This window comes from Felis catus, chromosome B2 (assembly GCF_018350175.1).
Source record: "Felis catus isolate Fca126 chromosome B2, F.catus_Fca126_mat1.0, whole genome shotgun sequence".
Lineage (NCBI taxonomy): Eukaryota > Metazoa > Chordata > Mammalia > Carnivora > Felidae > Felis > Felis catus.
In genome coordinates, this window is record NC_058372.1 from 119,093,564 (window position 1) to 119,114,249 (window position 20,686).

A 20,686-nucleotide genomic window follows, 5' to 3' on the forward strand; every position below is an offset into this window, starting at 1 on the left:
AGAAGCAGATATTATAACTGTATTTTATATGTTCCCAAAGATAGACCAAAGACTGAATATGTTAAATATAGACATGGAAGATACTTTTAAAATACTTAAATCTAAATTTTAGAGATTAAAACTACAATGACTGAGGTGAGAAATACAGTGTATAGTATTAAGAGCAGAGTAGATCATAAAGAAGAAAAGATTGGTAAATTTGAAGACAGAATAATAAAACTACCCAAAATCAAAGCAGGCTAAAAAAATGAAATGCAAATGAGTTGCAGGATAACTTGAAACAGCCTGATACACTTACAACTGGAGTCACCATAAGAGGGGAATAACCGAAAAACCTGTAACTAACAGCATACGTAAAGATGAAAGACTGAATACTTTTATCCTAAGGGAAGGAAAAGGCAAGGAATCCACTCTCACCATTCCTATTCATCATTATACTGGAGGTTCTATACAATGCAATAAAGACAAAATTTTAAAAAGAAAGAAGAAAAGGCATCAGATCAGAAAGGAAGAAGTAAAATTGTCTTTATTCTGAAACGGCATGATGATCCCTGCAGCAAATCCAACTGAATTCTAGCAATGCTGCTAGAACTCATAGGTGTGTTTAGCACATTTAAGGGCCAGAAGATCCACATACAAAATTCATTTGTACACATTGGTGACAGATAATCAGAAAATGAAATGTGAAGGTGAATACCATCGAAAATACCATCAAAATATTAGATATTTAGGAATGAATTTGACAAAAGCTGTATACAAACCCTACGTTAAAAACTAAAAACACTGTTTAGAGAAATCAAACTAAATATTCATGTCCTAGAGTTAGGCAAAAATGTCTTATAAAGCCAAAAGCATAATCATAAAATTTTTAAAATAGACTAGACTTGGCCAAAAGTAAGAACTTCTGTTCTCCAGAAATACTGTTAACCGTGAAAAGACAAACCACAGATTAAGACAAAACATCTGCAAATCAAATATGTGGTAAACAAATTGTATCCAGGATATTAAAGCATACTCAAGGCTCAATAATAAGAAAACAAACATCCAATCTTAAAAATGGACAAAGATTTGAAGAGGCTTTGTTTCACCGAAGCAAATAGAGGAACGGCAAATAAGCACATGAAAAGGTGCTCAACCTCCTTGGTCAGTAGGGAAATGCAAATTTAAACCACAATGAGATACAACCATTAAAATGACTAAAATTTTAAAAGACTGACTATTCCAAGCGACGGTGAATATATGGAGCACCTGAAACTCACTTATTTTTGCTGTGAATGTAAAACAGTGCAACACTGGGGAAAACTGTCTGGGTCTGACAGCCTTTAAAAGTGTTAAACACAGGGGCGCCTGGGTGGCTCAGTCGGTTAAGTGGCCGACTTCAGCTCAGGTCATGATCTCACGGTCCGTGAGTTTGAGCCCCCGCGTCGGGCTCTGTGCTGACAACTCAGAGCCTGAAGCCTGTTTCAGATTCTGTGTCTCCCTCTCTCTGACCCTCCCCGTTGTTCATGCTCTGTCTCTCTCTGTCTCAAAAATAAATAAACGTTAAAAAAAATTTTAAAAAAAGTGTTAAACACATTGCATTGCATACAACCCAGTCATTCCACTCCAAGGTATACATCCAAGGGAAAAGAGAGCATGTGTTCATAGAAAAAGTTGTACCCAAATAAATGTTCATGGCAACTTTAATGGTCATAGCTCCAAAATAAAGACACACAAATATCCATCAAGTGAATGGATAAACCAGTTGTGCTACATCCATACAATGGAATGCTATCCAACAATAGAAAGAATGAACTATTATGGAAAACAGTCCTGTATCTGAGTTAGAACTCCTTCTTGGGGCAAGAGTACTGGTGTGCCAGTCCCAAGACCAGGCTTTAAATGGCTTTAGAGTTTCTTCTCTCTCATTTGGAACCTTGCCACCACCATCTGAACAAATTTAATCTAGACATCTGCAGAACATGCTCCATACTATAAAGGAGAACCCACTTCTCAGCTGAGGACTCCTAGCCCCACCTACAAACTGCTGACTCCCAACCATACGAGAAAGCCCAGCCACCATTCAAGAACCTGCCTACACAACCCAAGCTGGTTACACACATAGGAGTAAGCAAAGCGGCTAACAGAAGAACCCTCTGGTCGATCTGTAAACTGCAATATGTGTGTATGTATTTAAAGGCTTTGAACGTTGGGTGGTTCGGTGCACAGTAATGGCTGATACAAAATGAATAAAAAATTCTGGTATATTCAGATAATTAAACTCTATAAAAGATGAAAATGAACACATTTTTTTGACACACAAAAGCATGGTAGACTCACACATTCTGCTGAGCAAGAGAAGCCAGACACAAAAGAGTCTAAGGTTCATAAAGTTTAAAACAGGCAAAAGTAACAAGTAGAGATCAAAGTCAGAATAGGGGTTAGGTCCAGAGACAGGTAGTTACCTGGAAGGGATATTGAGGGCCACTTTTGGTGGACTGGTAGTGTTCTATTTCTTGATCTTAATTCTGATTCCATGAGTTAGTTCACCTTATGAAAATCCAATGAGTTGTATACCAGTGTTTTGTGAATTTTTATGTATGTAACTCAATTAAAGAGTTTTTAAAAAATGTTTAGGGGGCGCCTGGGTGGCGCAGTCGGTTAAGCGTCCGACTTCAGCCAGGTCACGATCTCGCGGTCCGGGAGTTCGAGCCCCGCGTCGGGCTCTGGGCTGATGGCTCGGAGCCTGGAGCCTGTTTCCGATTCTGTGTCTCCCTCTCTCTCTGCCCCTCCCCCGTTCATGCTCTGTCTCTCTCTGTCCCAAAAATAAATAAAAAACGTTGAAAAAAAATTTTTTTTAAATAAATAAATAAAAAATGTTTAGGTTGAACAGGAAATTCACCGAAGAGGAAATAAAAATAAAAAGAGCATCAGTCTCACTGGTAGTCTGAGAAAAGCAAGTGAAAACAATCATAAACATCAGTTTTCACCCATCGGTAGACAATAAGCTTAAAAGACGGCAATACTCAGGCTTGAAAGGAAGTGAAGAAATATTCACACATTGCTAGTGTGTAAATTTTAGAAGGTAATCTGACAAATATATTAAATTTTTGAATGCATATAACCTTAACTCACTGCATTTAGAAATCTTTCCTACAGAAATGAAACCGCTAAGGATACATATAAAAGAATATTTATTAAAGCATTGTTTCCAGCAGCAAAAACATTAAATCACCTTGAAAGTGAATCAGCTACAGCCGGCTGCCAAAAAAAAATGTGGTTTATACATATTAGGGGATTTCATTATGCAGATATTAAAATAAAGGTGTTATTATGTTTTGAGCTGCACTTCTATGGGTGGCAATTTGAAAAAGCAAATTTCAAAGTAATATGGACAGTGATCCTACATTTTTTTAAAAAAAGAAGGGTGATTAACTCAGTAAAATCCTATATAATTTTGTAAGGGTTTTCTTGAACATAGATTATAGAAGGACCCAAATAAATGTGTTAACATTGGGCACCTCCAAGCTGGATTTTAGAGAAATGGGGACACCACTATTATACACATTTCACCTTTTTTCCTGTTGTAATAAGCATATGTCACATTAAAAATGAAACAATTACACGTTAGATAATACTTTTGTAAATTTCCAGCATTTAATTTTTTTTCTTAATTTTTTCTAATGTTTATTTTTGAGAGGGGGAGAGAGAGAGACAGAGTCCGAGAGGGGGCAAAGAAAGAGGGAGACACAGAATCCGAAGCAGGCTCCAGGCTCCGAGCTGTCAGCACAGAGCCTGATGCAGGGCTCAAACTCACAAGCCGTGAAATCATGACCTGGGCCAAAGTTGGACGCTCAACCGACTGAGCCATCCAGGAGCCCCCAGAATTTAAATTTTTTAAAAAAGAACACCAAGTCACTTAATAAATACAGTTTTCAAATCTTATGTCAAATCAGTGCAGGTAGACACAGGCTTCGTACAAAATGGATTAAAAAAAGGAGAAAAAATGGGCATCCGGGTGGCTCAGTTGGTTAGGCGTCTGACTCTTGATTTAGGCTCAGGTCATGATCTCACAGTTCATTCTGGGGGATTGAGCCCCCACCTCGGGCTCCCTGCTGACAGCAAGGAGCCTGCTTGGGATTCTCTCTCCCTCTTTCTCTCCCCCTGCATACACACTCATGTGTGCTTTCTCTCTCTCAAAATAAATAACCTCAAAAAACAAAACAAAACAAAAAAACAGGAGAGAAAAGCCTAAGCGTTCCCTTAAGTAATAGTGTACGGTCTTGGGGCGCCTGGGTGGCTCAGTCAGTTGAGCGTCTGATTTCGGCTCAGGTCATGATCTCATGGTTCATGGGTTCGAGCCCTGCACTGGGGTCTGTGCTGACAGCTCTGAGCCTGGAGCCTGCTTCGGATTCTGTGTCTCCCTCTCTCTCTGCCCCTCCCCCGTTCATGCCTTATCTTTCTCTGTCAAAAATAAATAAACATTAAAAAAAAAAAAAAAAGAAATTAGTGCACAGTATAAACTCCTTAACCTTTCAGACAATGAGGGATAAAAATTTAAAAGTTGTGATCTCTTTTCAGGATTATTAGAGGAGCACCTCATATTACATATTAATTTCATATGATTATTAATTCAAGCTGAGGAACACATAAATTATTCCATAAAATATCTTTTAGCAACTTGGAATAAATATGCTTTGAAATAATGTGACTGAACCAACAATCTGTTGGAAAATTTTATTTGCTATATGAGTGGAAAATATTACTCAGTACTGACATTTCCTGTTTATCATTAAAAAAAGAACTGAGCTCGCTAACCTTGCAAATTTAATTCAGTTGTAAATCTTACAACCTCTTGCAATAAGACCTTGCCTTACATAACAAATAAAATGTATCTGACAGGCTCACTCTTAAAAGAACTAAGCTTTATATCTTAAAAGTGAATATAGAAATAAAAAGCAAAGATAGTAAAATAGTGAAATCCAAGACATAAAAAAAAAACTAACATACCATACAAAACCCAGTTGGATATAAACAAATCTATTTCAATGCTTTCCCTTTTTAATGTCTCAAAAAAGTCAATGAAATCAAAATGAGTTTCACGACTGCTCTAAATTACTGGATAATTATATCTAAGTAATTTTTAAAGTTTGAAAAAGCTTTAAAAGTTATTTCATTATAGATTATTAAAATGACAGAGCAGAAAGGGATATATATCTGGCTATATTTTTTTATCTTGAAATTGTTTTCTATTTCATATGTTGAAAAAAAATAGACAAGTAATAGCAATTTGGAATTTATGACCTAAATTTGAATTCTAGTTTCAATTAATTAACTAGAGGAGACAAGCAGAGTTTTTCCCCTAGACTTCACTTTCTGCAACCATGAAATAAAATGTTGCCAAAAGTAAACAGGTTTAGAATGTCAGAGTAAAAAGAAAGTGACTGCAGAATGACAGTATTTCACATCTACCATGCTTCAGATGCTTTATAAAAACATCTTCAGATAATTTTCCCAGCCATCTTCTAAATAGGCAGGATCTCCATTTTGCCAGTGAAGAAACTAAAACTCCAAGTTCTGTTGAAATTACCCAAGTTCACGTGAGTGGTAAATGAGCCAGGATTTGAAAACAGCTCTAGGTGACCAGGCAAACAGGCACCTCCAAACTTAGGCTCATATAAATTAAATGAATTGTACAAGTTCCCACTGCTAGACTACGTGAATGATGTTTTGTAATACTAAGTACACTATGACGTTAAGTAAAACATGATTTTTCCTGAGCCTCAGTTTCCTCATCTGCAAAATGGCATAAATAAAGCAGTGTCTATTACATAATGAGTAATCAACAAATATTTGTTTTCTAAAATTCAATGTTTTTAAAGCACTTTCAGAGTAATCTTGAGAAGACAGGAATTGTTATTTCCATTCTGCATATGCGTATATAGTCTTACCAAGATAAAATGTAAGAAAAAAGCAAAGGGGCATGTTCAATAACATGGTCCTGATTGTCATAATGTGAAACAACGATGTTCAGTTTCCATCCAAAAGGACCAATTTTGCCTTGAAGTCATGAAGTTAAAACCAGCTATTGTGAAGGACATACCCAATTTTATTCATAAAGATGAGTTTAGAAAGTGGAAAATTTTAATAATTATAAATATCATCATCTAAATTTGAAGCCTAGTTTCAATTAGTTAACTGGAAGAGAAAAGCAGTTTTATTCACTAGACTTCATTTTCTGCAAATGAAAAAAAAAAGGTCTTCAAATGATAAGGGTTATACAATTTAATGGTTGTGGTCTCTTTTCAGGATTGTGAAAGGCCATTCCCTGAGCATGTCATGTCACATATGACTTTCATATGATTATTAATTCAAGCTGAAGAAGAAAAAAATTAGTCCATAAAATGTCTTTCAGGGTGGTTTTAAAGCAACATTTTTTTTTAAATCTTAGACCATAAGTAAATTATCTCTTGAGATCTTCATTAGGCTCATAGTCCAATAAAATGAAAAACTAAATGATATAAACTTCCACGAAGAAGCTCACATACATTACATACATTTAAGTTATTAACAACACGTAACTGACATTGACAATGGGAACAGAGGTCCAACAAACTCAACAGTCAATCACTCTACAGTGACTGCAGCTCTAGGGAAGTCCTCTTCATTTCCACAGGAACTGAAAGGCCATCACTCTCTTCCCAGGAAGAGCCTGCAGCTTTTCTTTCAAGAACTAAATGGTTAAAGCACATTGTGCAATTAAGAGGTAGCCTTGATTTCTATTTCGGAGACTATGACGCAACTTGCCAGAGTTTTCACATTAAGTGAAACTGGTAAGTTCATGTCTGGGGATAAAGCCACACAATGGTATCATTCAAGATAAAAATCAGTGACCCCATTTAGGTACTAAAGGCCACGGTCTGCAGTTCCTTTCAGTGTTTCACACTAGGGGCTTTGGTAGGATTCAGGCATTCTCTGATCAGAAAATGCAGTTACCCTGACAACAAGTAACTGGAGAGATTCTGCATTCTAATCTGACACGACTCGAGGATGGATTTCAATGTTAGGCAGCAGCTGTGAGCTGGCTGTAGCACAGGCAGATGTTGGTTTCAGCATCCTGTATTCTCTACCACATGTGGGACCAGATGGAGCTTCCGCACAGACAAGTGTGTAATACTTGGGAATTCTAACGCTGAAGCAAGAGCCTTACTTTTGAGCCAATGAATGCTGCTCTCTGCAAACCTAAAAGTCATGTTTTGAGGCTAAACTAGCAAAAGTGCTCATACATGTTTATTTAAAAAAAATATACTGTCTTCTTCGGGGAGAAGTATACAAACAGGAAACTTACCAACAATGCGCAAGTTACTTAACTTCTCTGGGCTTCAGTGTCTTCCTCTGTAAAATGAGGATATTAATACTATCTACTTCCTAGTTTTTTTCTGATGATTAGTGATCCACAAAATGGACAATGCTCTCAGTTTTATCACGTGCTTAAGCATGGGAACAGAGTTTGTGTCCTAGGCATCCTCACCACACATCCCTACTTCCCTAAGATCCATTTAGTTGTACTTTCCCCAAATTGTTCTCTCCATATGGCTTGAGATGGTGCTCAGACCTTCACTCCTTTCTTCTGCCTATACTATGTACTTTGACAGCAACGTTCACTTTCCACCGTTCGGGTTTCTCGGTTATTCAGATGTGCATGTCTTCTCCCCATCTAAACTGGGAGGTCCTTGGGGTGAAAGACTATGTCTTATATTGCCTTCTATCTGACAAAAGACATAGTACGGGGACACCTGTGTGGTTCAGTCAGTTAAGCCTCCAACTCTTGTTTTCGGCTCAGGTCATGATCTCACGATCCATGGGATTGAGCCCAGCACCCAGCTCTGGGCTGACAGCGCACAGCCTTCTTGGGTTCTCTCTCTCCCTCTCTCACTGTCCCTCTTCCGCTCGCTTGCTCTCAAAATAAATAAATAAACATTAAAAAAAAAAAAAGACTTAGCTGAGGCAACATATCATCTGGGAAATGTTTCTTCAAAAAAAAAAAAAAAAAAAAAAGACATAGTACTGAGTGCTGTCCAAAGCAGGCGCTCATTAGACACTCTGATTCTTCTTTGCAATTGGGAGGGTAGTGCAAAGGGATGTCTCCAGCTGATTATGATACATAATATATTAAATACACTGATTTCTGAAACATACCACAGAAGGCCTCTCCTATATTCTCAGGACTTCCTCATGCCAAGCTAAAGCCTGAGAGGCACTAGGCAGCATTTACATAATCATTAACAGTTCTTTACATGGTCTTGCCCTTACTTAATATTTAAAGTCCCACATAGACCAATTCTGTGAGATTTCAGCGATAAACAGATCGCTCTTTATTGGTAATGGAATGCATTTAGAGTCAGCAAGGTCGCCTTCAGTATACAGTTTCTAAAATGAAGCCATTACATTATAAACATTAATGTATAGAGTTTACTTCGATGTATATATTTCACTAGGTCATAAATCTTCTCCCTTCATAGAAGAAAGTATCCCTTATATCTGAATTAGTTCATGTTGAAATTTTATAATGAAAGTCAGCTGTGGTTCCAGGAAACAGCTGGTGTTTTTGCCTCTCTGCTTCCATGAAGAAATATGCAATGCATCAAGGAATGACTTATCTCATAAACTTCTTAAATTTTTTTCATATGCAGACAGCTAGCAGTGTATTTTGATAGGAGATGCTCGGTGTGAGTTCAGTTTTTACAATATTTGTTGAATAAAACAGCATATTACTATAAAAATGAGTATTGATGCTACTTAACATGAAGAACCTTTTACTAGGTGCTAGAAAATATAACCTAAAAACAGTCTTTCCCAATCTGCTGGGAAGTTTTAATAAACGTAAAACAATGATTCTCGCTCAAGGAGCTTGTATCAAGATCACTTGGGGACCTTTCCAAAGGACAGCAACCACCACCACCAACATAAGGGGCTCCATCCCTAAAGATTCTATCAAGATGATTCATCCCAGGTTATGAATCAAGAAAAGTACAGTGATTCAAGGAAGCAAGATTCAACCATAATGTTTTTGATACATGAGAGTAAATTTTTCTTTATAAAACATACATTATTAAGCTTTTTGTATACTGTAAATTTTTAAATTTTTAAAAAATGTTTTAATGTTTGTTTTTGAGAGAGAGAGAGAGACAGAGAGAGACAGAGAGAGAGAGAGGGAGGGGGACACAGAATCCGAATCAGGCTCCAGGCTCTGAGCTGTCAGCACAGAGCCCGACAGGGTTTGAACCCACAGGCTGTGAGACCATGACCCGAGCTGAAGTCAGACACTCAACCGACTAAGTCACCCAGGGGCCCCTAATCTAAATTTTTGATATAGAAATACATTCATTTGGGAGCGCCTGGGTGGCTCAGTCGGTTAAGTGCCCAACTTTGGCTCAGGTCATGGTCTCGTGCTCCAAGAGTTCGAGCCCTGCATTGGGCCTCTCTGCCCCTCTCCTGCTCACACTCTGTCTTTCTCTCTCTCAAAAATAAATAAACATTAAAAAAAAAAATAAAGCAAAAATAAAACATTCATTTTAAATGCTCCAAGAGAAGCTTGATATTAAAGAACACATCTATGCCGTCCTTTATAACTTGATTAGGATTATATAAAACTAACCTTTGATTTATGAGTTTTATAAACTCGAATAGTAGATATCTCATTTATTTAAAGTGAGATCCTACCACATACATAACCTTTTTCTGCTACTTACTAGAAGTCCCCTTCATAAAAACCATAAAAAAAGTCATTGTTGCAATCAAAAAGGAAATAATGGACACCATCCTGTTTTGATAAATATATATTTTTTTACATTGAAAACAGACACCAAAATAAAATTGGCATATTATATCCTGTGGGATCACACACACAAATTATCATTTCTTTCACGACTTTTTAGGACAACCTTTTATCACAGTTTATCTTATAAATTTTACACATATATCAAATGTATAGGTTTGTTGTATAAATTTCTGGTTTTCTTAATTCCAATATTTGACTAAAGTCATAGAATTGAAGAGCTAACAAGACTGCTTAGAACAACCTCTCAGTTACACAGATTTACAGTCTTTGAACTGTTACTGATCTGAATGAATCTCTGGAAGGGCTGTGGTGTGGCCACATTAACTTTCGGCTGAGCGAGGGCTAGTGTAGGATGAAAACCGTGCTCTCAGCTGGTTCATAGGCCACACAGAGATGCCAGTACTTCTGGCTCTTTCTCCAACAATGGAGCTCTTCTTGTTTTTAGGGTACTTTTCTCTGGGTATTTTGCCATAAATTGAACTTCCAAATTAAAATGTTAGTACTTCGGGGCACCTGGGGGGCTTAGTTGGTTGAGCATCTGACTCTCGATTTTGGCTCAGGTTATGATCTCATGGTTCGTGAGACTGAACCCCAAATCGGGCTCTGCACTGACAGTGTGGAGCCTACTTGGGATTCTCTCTCTCCCCCTTGCTCTCTGCCCTTCCACTGCTCTCTCTCTCTCTCCCCCTCAAAATAAAAATAAACTTTAAAAAATAAATAAAATGTTAATATTTCTTTCCACAAGTCCCTTTTTATAGACAGTTATAGTGAAAGGGGATAAAATAGGTCATTACCATTATTTTCACTTAACTCCAAAACGGACTGTAACTGCTCAAACAGGAGGCTATGGTCTTCTTCTCAATGATCCTTATGCTACAAGATGTGTCCCATAAGATTAGCAGGCCACTCTTTTCAGTGAAATTATTTCCAGTTCCTACCTCCCTAACATCATCTGTGAGATTTAACACTGTGCGCCTTTTTATAGCACGTGCATCATCTTTCACCTAATCATCTTAACTCGTCTTATTTAAATAACTTTCTAAATCACAAATGACATTTTATATGTGGCATTTCCTGTTAAGGAGCATTTCCAAACCCCACGTGTGAAAAGAGCAGAGTTCTGTGTGCTCAAAATGCTGCCCAAGTAGGTCTAAATCAATTCCCAGGATCTTTGAACTGGTATCTCTGGCGGGTTCTGATGGGATTATTCACATAGCCCTCGGCCTATGCACCAATCCTGTAAGGATTCAGAAGCAGCCTTGGCTCTGAGAAAGTGACTCAAAGGCCCTGTGGCCTGATACAAGCTATCCGTCATCTCTCACCCAAATTATTTGTCACTGCAACATATACCAGCTAGAAGGCTTGGGCTAGTAGAATTGCATGGAGAAAGGTCCACTACTTTTGCTAGGAAGATCTGTGCTCAGTCTTCGCTCTGTGTCACAGAATTTCCATATAGGGTTAAGCAAGTTACTTATGCAAGCTATGTATGCCTCAGTGTGTTCATCTGGAAAGTGGTGGTAATTCAACTTGCCTTGTGGGAGGCTGTGAACATCTAACAAGAGAAGCTATTTAAAGTAGTAAGAAACAGATAAACATATTACCTGCATATCTCCCTGCATTTAAGTAAAAGCCATTCCTATCTTAATATTCCCATACTTCTTCTGAAACCTACTTTGCCATCAATACCTAGAATCCAACATAAATATGTTAGTATGAAGTTAGTGCTTTTGATAAAAATGCTGCTCATAAATGATTTACCAACTTTTATGGCCAATAATTATCAATAAATGTGCTAATGCTTTTCAATTTTGTCATTCAATGTTTTAGACTACTTTAAAAAGATGTCCTAGACTGAGATTAGAGTTGGGCAATAGAAGAGTAATAAAGAAAAATAAATATCTCTTTCTGTCTGTCTGTTGAAAATGGTATTATTTAAGACCAACTTAAGGAAGGCTAATGGGTGACCTAAGAATGTGAAAGAATATTTCCCAGAGGATAGTCACCAGCTGGCTTTTATCCTTACTCAGACAAGAACAGGAGGAAATTAGGTTAAATTTCATTTGGGTTAGAATAATGAGAGCAAGCTATGAAATCTAATTCCCAGGGAATCTTTTCTTCAAAATAAAATAAAAACTGACTTCCTACTGTGGTTTCAGTGCAGCCCTGATAAGTATGAGAAAATACTGGATGAAGTTTGAGTCGTCTGTCTCTATAATCCCCATCAAGAGAAAAAAACGAAAAATTACGAGCCCTTTATGCAACAGGTGTTTTCACTGGTACTCATTACATCTTCACTGGAAATCATTTTTCCTGCTTTACGAGTAAAGCTATAAACTCTGAGAGTTGAGTTTGCCCAAGGTCATCAAGCTAATGAAAAGCAGAGTTGGAATACAATCCCTACCTATCTCCAGAGCCCATACTACGCGCTGTATCAACCGGTCAGCCTTGCTTGCCTTGGCACTCTTAGGTCCTATCCTTATTTAAAATTTGCATTCTGTCCAAGATTCCGATTTAGATTTGGATTTAGATTTAGATTTAGATTTAGATTTAGATTTAGATTTAGATTTAGATTTAGATTTGGATTTGGATTTGGATTTGGATTTAGATTTGGATTTGGATTTGGACTTGGATTTAGATTTATTTCTCTTTCTTTCTTCCTTTCCTTTCTTTACTTTTTCTTCCCTTCCCTTTTTTTCTTTCTTCCTTGTCTTCTTTCTTTCTCTTTCTTTCTTTCCTTCTTTCTTCCCTTTCTTTCTTTCTTTGTTTCTTTCTTTCTTCCTTTTTTCCCTTTCTTTCCTTACTTATCTATTTACTTATTTATTTACTTATTTGTTTACTTAGATTTACTTCATTTAGATTATTTTCCAAGATTTAGAGGTATCTGAAATCCAATGTAAATTGGAAATGTAGCCGGTATTTATGACCTACCTAATATATGCCAAACATATAAGAACTCTATGGATATTATTTCATTTGATAATGGCAGTTACCATTTGAGACAAGTAGTATTACTATCCCCTTTACAGATGGAAATCTAGGCTTCAAAATACATGCTAGAAGAGCCCAGGTCCAAGGGATTAAAGAAAGGGGCTTTTAAACCTCAAGGGAAGTGGTGGCGTCCTAAGCATTTTTACCCAGGTACGCCTAGGGATAGTAAGAAGCAAGCGTACGAGGAATTCAGACCACAGGGCATCCAAACCCCAGCACATATTTCACTTTTAGTTTTAGCCAGTCATAGATATTTAGAAGTAAAAAGAGCCATTTGGAATCATCGGGCCCAATCCCTTTATCTTACAGACAAGGAATCTGAGGACCAGGGTGAGGTTAAGTACTTTCTCTAGGGTCAGAAAGCTAATTAGTGACAGAGTTAGCAATAAATCACTTCCATGAAAAAGCATGCTTTCAAAGTGAATTCAATTACCTTGTACTCTCAAGTGGCTATTAAGAACACCCAAGTAGTTAGACAATCTCCAATGTTTCTGTGAAGTAGATGTAACTCAAGAAGATCGAGAAAGAACTTTGCAACACTGAACATTCTAAGTCAGCAAGCTTTAAAAATGTGCTAATTTGAATCAACTTATCATTGATAGGAGCAGTGCTCTATTCACTTTTTTTTTTCTGTACAAAGTTATAATTTCAGCCACAGTAAATGGTCAAGTATTCTTCATCTCTTGGATAAAAGATACATATAAACTTTCAGATCCACTGATACATGTATATATATTACATATAATATATATAATTATGCTAATATTTACAAACTCTAGATGACAAATTCCCAAAGAAAAGAATGATTCTTATGATTTTACAGCATAATTTTTCTACAAGATAAAGAATTATCCATTTTGTCAATGGGTGACAAAATCCACAGATGCCAGTAGTAATGCATTGGTATTAAGAATTTAATAACCAAATATAGCGCTGCCATGTATTTAAAACGAATGCAAAGTACTTTCTCAAAAAGCATACTTTGAAAGTTAATTTCTTTCAACATACTAAATAGATCTAGCTAAATATCCAAGATTTGCCTTTGTGAAATATGGTTGAATTGGTAAAAAAAAAAAAAATAAATAAATAAATAAAAGGGAACACTGGTCAGCCAAAAACGTTCCAAAGAATTGTAATGTAAATGAGTGAAAATACAACTATTTGGTTAACAGTCAATAGCAAACACCTGTTAGTCTGCCACCTAACAGAGGGAAACTGAAGGTGAAGGCATGAAAAAAAATGAGAACTAAAGCATAAAGTCTGTGGAAATGCACCCTGATGAGAAACCAATTCTATCAGGGAAGAAAAAAATCACATCAGTGAAAATATATTTTGAAATATGATTTCAGGGGAGAAAATGGAAGACGATATACTGACAAAGAGGAGAGCATTCTAATAGTCAAATCATGTAGCTTGACAGTGAAAATTCTTACAATTTACTAAATTTAACCTGGAAATCTTACACATTTTCAGAAATAGAAGTCCTCTATCACACTTGACATTTCAGAATACGTTAATGCTAAAGTTTCCCATGTGATGGTGTTCTTATATTAAGAAGAAGAAAGAAGAGGAGGAGACGAGGAGGAAGAAGGAGGAGGAGGAGAGAGGAAGAGGAAGAAAGAAAAAGAGGAGGAGAACAAGAAATAAACACAATAGGGAAACTGACCAGCAATGTTGATTTAACATAGTGCATAAACCCAAATGTTCATACTACGTGTCTAGGATAGGAAAATCAAAGTTTTGAAGGACTATTTCATGGCTATACAGTACTCTGGCTTTAAGAACATTTCATGGTCATTCAATATCAATTATCCTTAGATTTTCTTGTCCTAGGAAACATTCCCCCAAATTAAATCATTCAGATTTATGAGTGCCACCAATGGAAAAAAAACAGCAGCATCTAATATCAAGTCAAGAAAGATGTTCTGTTCAGTAGCAAGTGACAGCACAGTATCTCATTCTATTGATGAATAGAATAGAATAGAATAGAATAGAATAGAATAGAATAGAATAGAATAATGATAGTGTTTTGTTTATCTCCACTTCACATTTCTACACAGGAGAAAGTTTTCACGGTGGCCTCCCCACATGAAGAGTGAGAATCTAGGTTTTATTTGGAATTCTGACTCTCTAGAAGGGATTGGCAGGCTTGGGATCCCTCAGCAACCCAGAAACCTAACAAGATGATCAATAGATGAGCAGTTGTGTTTATTGCTAGTGATCTACATAATTTTATTTAGTTACTTTATTTAAAACTATGTGCCAGGCATTGTTCTAATTACATATGTTAAACTCCTTTGATTCACTTAATAGTTGTAACAAACAACCCTATTAGTTGAGGACTATTATGCCCATTTTCCAGGCGAGAAAACTGAGGCACAAGGAAGTAAATAATTTGTCTGAGGTCACACAACAAGTAAAGGTAATCCTCTCTTAAAACTCAGCAATGGTCAACCTTTCAGCATGATGCTCTTTGCTTTTCTGGGTCTCTTTACTAAACAGCAGTTTTCAATGAAAAGTCATTCAGACAACATTGAAAATAAATGGCCTGATAATAATAGTTGGGGTTGTTAAGAGTTTTCTATGTGTCAGATATTGTGCTAAGTGGTAATACAATTTTATTAACTACTATTTAACCTTTAGTCTAAACAATTCCATAAGGAAGTTACCATGCAAATTTAAATGATAAAATTGACATGTGAGTGACAAATAACTCACCCATGGTTAAATGCCTGATGATGGAAAGCAAGGATCCAAATCTGGCCCATCAGAGTGCAGAACCCACCTATGCTACCATGAGGCTCACTGTCTCCCTACTAGAAAGGTGGGCCTTTAAGGCAAGATGGAGATGGGATGATGAGTCAGCTTGGATGTTTTTCTTGTCTAACCCTAACCCTAACATAATAGGCAGTCAGCAATTATTTATTAAGTCAAATAAGATAGATCATGCTTAAACAGATGAGTTAGGAGTTTAGTTTATCTATGAGGAGAATTCTCTGACAATAAAAGCTACACACACATACACACACACACACACACACACACACACACACACACACACGGGTGTGTTATACCAGTTGATAACCTCAGCTTCTGGCAGAGTATATTCAATTTTCACCATCAGGTGATAATGATGTTACTATTGACTACAGAGAGCGGAAAGAACCACTTTCTCTAAAAATTTTTAAATTTAGGGTAAAGCTATGTATTTGGCAAAGCTTAAATAGGGTCATGTTTAAATATGGAGATATGGGCTGGACAGTGGGTCTCGAGAGTGAGAGACACAGAGGTGATCTCATATGAGGAGTGTGGTTTCGACATAAATTACCAAGAGCTTTCTTTTTCATAATCTCCATTTCTGTCTTCTAGTGTGGCATGCTGTCATCTGACAATACCAATATTTTGAAATCACAATTTTAAACATTTTTCACAAAAACCAAAATACAAATCAATAAATGTGAAACCCAACTGAAATGAAACCCCAATAATTTTTATCATAATCCCATTATTCCTGTGGATGAAATTATTTGCCTTTATTAGTTTATAATTTTAGAAATTATTTACTTTATTATTTCATATTTTTGGTAGTAAATACTTTTGATCATTATATGATTAAAATTTAAATTAAGTGTAATTAATATGTTTAAGTTTACTCATTCGCATTAAATATATTCACACACAGCCACTGATATATTTCATTTATCTGCTTAGTTTTATAGTTATTACAACTACAAAATGTATGTTGGGCAGCACTAGTAACATTTAATTGCAATTACACACTTTTCTTTGTTTGAAATGAGAGTCCAGACAACAAAATTGATTTCTTGCCATATTACTATTATCAATGTTCTTAAAACTTGCTGCAAACGACACATAATATAATACAATATAAAAAAAATGTTCTTTTTTCTGAGAAAGTGCTTTTTGGTTTTTGTCTCAGAGAAGGACTGAGGCTTTTTGATACAGTGATTCACGGGACATAAAATACAGAATAAAGATAGGCACCTAGCTGATGGCTCTTCAAAACAGGCGTCTTTGATTCTATGGAAAGAAGATATATTTGTCTTAAATTACTAGAAATCATCTCTGCTAAGGAAAAGAGAATGGGAATTAGGTAATTTCTTAAGGTAAGTTTTAGATCTATGAATCCTACCCTAGAAATGAATTGACATTTTATTATAAACTGGCATGAGTTGCAAACGAAAACTGTTTTTTAAAAACTGTCTCAAAACGTATACAACCTGAATTTTTTTGCAACGTAGATATTTTGAATTTGTTTTCCAAGTAGAGCTTCCTCTTCTCTCTTTTAAGATTTCATTTTGAAGTAATCTCTACATCCAACATGGGGCTCGAACTCACAACCCCAAGATCAAGAGTCACCACATGCTCCTCCGACTGGGCCAGCCAGTCTATTTAGGCTCATTTATTTTGCAAAATGTTCCATAGTACTTGATGACCTTTAGGATATTTTAGGATTCAACGACAAGCTCAGGAATCTATTCTGTAAGTGGTATTCTTAAGTAATAATAGAATTTTAAATGCCAGCCACCAACCCTCTGCCCCTGAAGCAACCAAATTTTGTACAACCACCCCCTCCTCTCTGACTTGCAGCCTGTACCCCAAACCCCCTCTTGCTAGGAGTAAAGAATTTCCATCGTCCTACAGAACTCCAAATATTCAATACATGCCCACATATCTGAGTAGTACTCTAAAAGCATGTGCCGGGAAAGCTAGCTAAGAATTCTCAGATGGGATACCAGGTAAATGTCCTACGTACAGTTAGAACATATACTGACCTCCCTTAAGAACAAATACTTTTATTTCATTCGACTTAATTATTAGCATTAATAATAAGAAAAAAATGCATTCATGTAAGTAGTTAAGGGCTTTATATCCTATCCGTTAACATTTGCTGAAAAATGAATCCAGGACCCATTTTGTGAAACATGTGTTTTTATTTCTGAACCTGTAGTTTTACATTTGTCCCTTAGGTCGAGTTCCCATTAAATTTGCTGCGAATGACACACAGTATTATATGGCACATAGTCTATATAAATATAACATCTTCTTTTCTGAGGAAGGCTTTTCATTAGCATAAGGGAAGGCCTTAGGCACTGGTATTAAGGCACATGCAAGAAACAGCAAATAACATTGCACAGAGGTAAACGGCTTATCCAAAGTCTCATGGTTGGTAAATCTTCTGATTGCAAAAATATTCTCAAGTATTTAGGACTACTTAGTAATTCAAAAAACACTCCCTTCCCCTGCGCTTCTTGCCTGTGTAAGTAGTGATGAATCATATCCGTAAGCAAAAGGCAGCTCTGTGCCACTAAACAAATATATTAGAAACTAACAAATCTAAGTCACTTTACAGAATGTACTCAGTGTTTCCAACTCTGCCAAGAGGTTTTGAGGTTAAGAGGGAAAGTGTTATGTTGACCACCCTCTGCAGACGAAGAAACCAGGGCATTATCCCAGAGCAACTTACCTGAGAGCACGCAGTGAGCTAAAGAGACGACCTGCGAGTCAAACCCATGCATTTCCCTCTCGATTCCAGAATCCACACGTTTTCTCCTTTCTCACATCCACCCTGCTTTGTTACAGAGTCCGAGGACTGACAAAGAGCTGATGATGTCTGGCCTTCTGAACGTTTAGAGTATTTGTATGCATGATTTAATTCGATCTTATTCTTTCCTGTGTCAAGGACACTTCTCCTACCTTCTTACTATAGTTTCCTGGAGAGTATGGATTATACATTCAGCCTCTGTGTAACTACCAAGCAGTACCTAGCACAGAACCAGGGACACGGAATTCTTTGAAAATACCTGTTTCTCCACTAGCTAGATACAAACGTTTTGGGAAGCTGTTCCCGGTGGAGGTGGGAGGGAGTTAGGTGCCACAGGCAAATTCTGTAATTTTTAATTTTGTAGGAATCCACCAATTTTCCTATTTTCTTATTTTCAAAAAATCACTGTAAAAATAGTTTTGTTTTTTTTTTACAATATCCAATGTTTACAATGAAACAAGCCATTCTCAAACAATCTTGGTGGGGAATGTAATGTTCCTGTATATAGTTTATCAATATGCAAATACGTTATTTAAATTGCAAGTCCAGCAATTCCAACTGTACACAATGTTGCCTAGGAAATAGGTAGCACTATTCAAATGCATCTTTAACTTTTACCTTAAAATGTAAAATTAGGAGCCAAAAGCCAAAATCCTAGCTACAATCCAAGATTTCCCTCTAAATTCAGTAACTCGTAAGACAGGGTGTGAGTCAGAGAAGCCAGTTACTTTGCTCTTCAAATAACTTTCATACAATTGAAAATCATTTCTATTTTTTAGATCATTTTCATTTTAACAACAATTTCTCCTCTATTTGTGCAAATTAAATTTAGCCTGTGAGTGAGTCACATACCTTTATTACATGATGCTTTTCCTGGAACACAGGAATTTTAAACATTTGGCACCAGTAGGTCGTACCTTTGTTTGGGATGGGGACCTGTCTTAATAAAAAGGGGAGGGGGACACAAAGTCACATTCTCTTGACACACTATTAAACACAAAAGTGTAAATAAAAACTCTTACATGCTTTCCATAAACCCACCCCTCCAATCATAAAACCTGAAAAAACTTACGTCCTGATTTACCAGGTCAAAGTATGGGATGGCTGTAGACAACACGCTGGTTTTCTCAGGATTCAACAGCCGCAGACTCTTGGTGCCACGATTGGAGTCGTGGTACTGGGGGCCGGCTTCTCCCACATCTTCATGGTGGTAAGCCCAGATCACTCTCACTGTGCTCTCCTGGTGAGCAGACATGGGCACCATTATGTCTCATGAGAGCACTTCCCTTACCACTGAGCTGAGTTTAAGGAATTCTATTTAAAGCAGGATGCAGACGTGAAAAAAAAGAGAATAATGGGGGCGCCTGGGTGGCGCAGTCGGTTAAGCGGCCGACTTCAGCTAGGTCACGATCTCGCGGTCCGGGAGTTCGAGCCCCACGTCGGGCTCTGGGCTGATGGCTCAGAGCCTGGAGCCTGTTTCCGATTCTGTGTCTCCCTCTCTCTCTGCCCCTCCCCCGTTCATGCTCTGTCTCTCTCTGTCCCAAAAATAAATAAACGTTGAAAAAAAAATTAAAAAAAAAAAAAGAGAATAATGACATTGGAAGCTCTCAACATGGTCTCTAGCATTAATTGTGTCAATTTGATTCAATCATTAAGTGTCCAGATAGGTGAGTTTCTTTTTGGAAGAAACGGTATCTCTTAGCACACAAGATTATGGCTTCCAAGGCAGAGTGAAAGGCAACTGACTCAGAGGTTATGCTTCCGTGCACATGGCGACGGTAAATTGTCATCATGCCAGGTCTGCGCACCAGCAACTAGTAGTCGCCAAGCAAATATTCTTGTTAAGAAGCAAGGATTCTGGAAAACTAAAGTCACCTTTCAGGTTAGCACATTTACATTCACTATAGATTTTCCCCAGAACTGGCCCCGTCACATGTACGAATTGACAGAAAGTGCAAACACAGGAGGAATTTCTGATTCTGGGTTTATTATCCTAGAATCTAGCGTTAGTCATTTTATGAATCCTGGGAATTTCCAAGGGACTAGGGTATCCCAACAAGGGAAAGTACTGTCAGGTGAAATTGGTTTCCATTTAGCAAACAGGAGAGATTGCCCGAGGGGTGGTGGGCCAGGGGGAGGGCTTGGTGAGGTATGAAGAAATTGTTCAGTCCTCCCACAGAAAAAGGTGTCTTTGCCAGATCTCTGTAATAAGAACTTTGAAAATAAATAATAAAGCAAAAGCTATTTATTTTAAAAGCTATATTCTTTCTTAATAAGTCAAATGACTATAATTATTTTTCCCATTAAAGTAT

At 37.0% G+C, this 20,686-nt stretch overlaps 1 protein-coding gene across 1 annotated transcript in view; it reads right to left on the minus strand.

Annotated features, from left to right (window-relative positions):
• Positions 1-20,686, minus strand: part of MOXD1 (monooxygenase DBH like 1) — a 91,923-nt gene that overhangs the window by 46,666 nt on the left and 24,571 nt on the right. The window contains exons 3-4 of the mRNA XM_023254379.2: positions 19,447-19,614; positions 19,227-19,310 (exon numbers count right to left, since the gene is read on the minus strand). Of these exons, the coding sequence (XP_023110147.1) occupies positions 19,227-19,310; positions 19,447-19,614 (252 nt within the window). The remainder of the gene's footprint in view (positions 1-19,226; positions 19,311-19,446; positions 19,615-20,686) is intronic.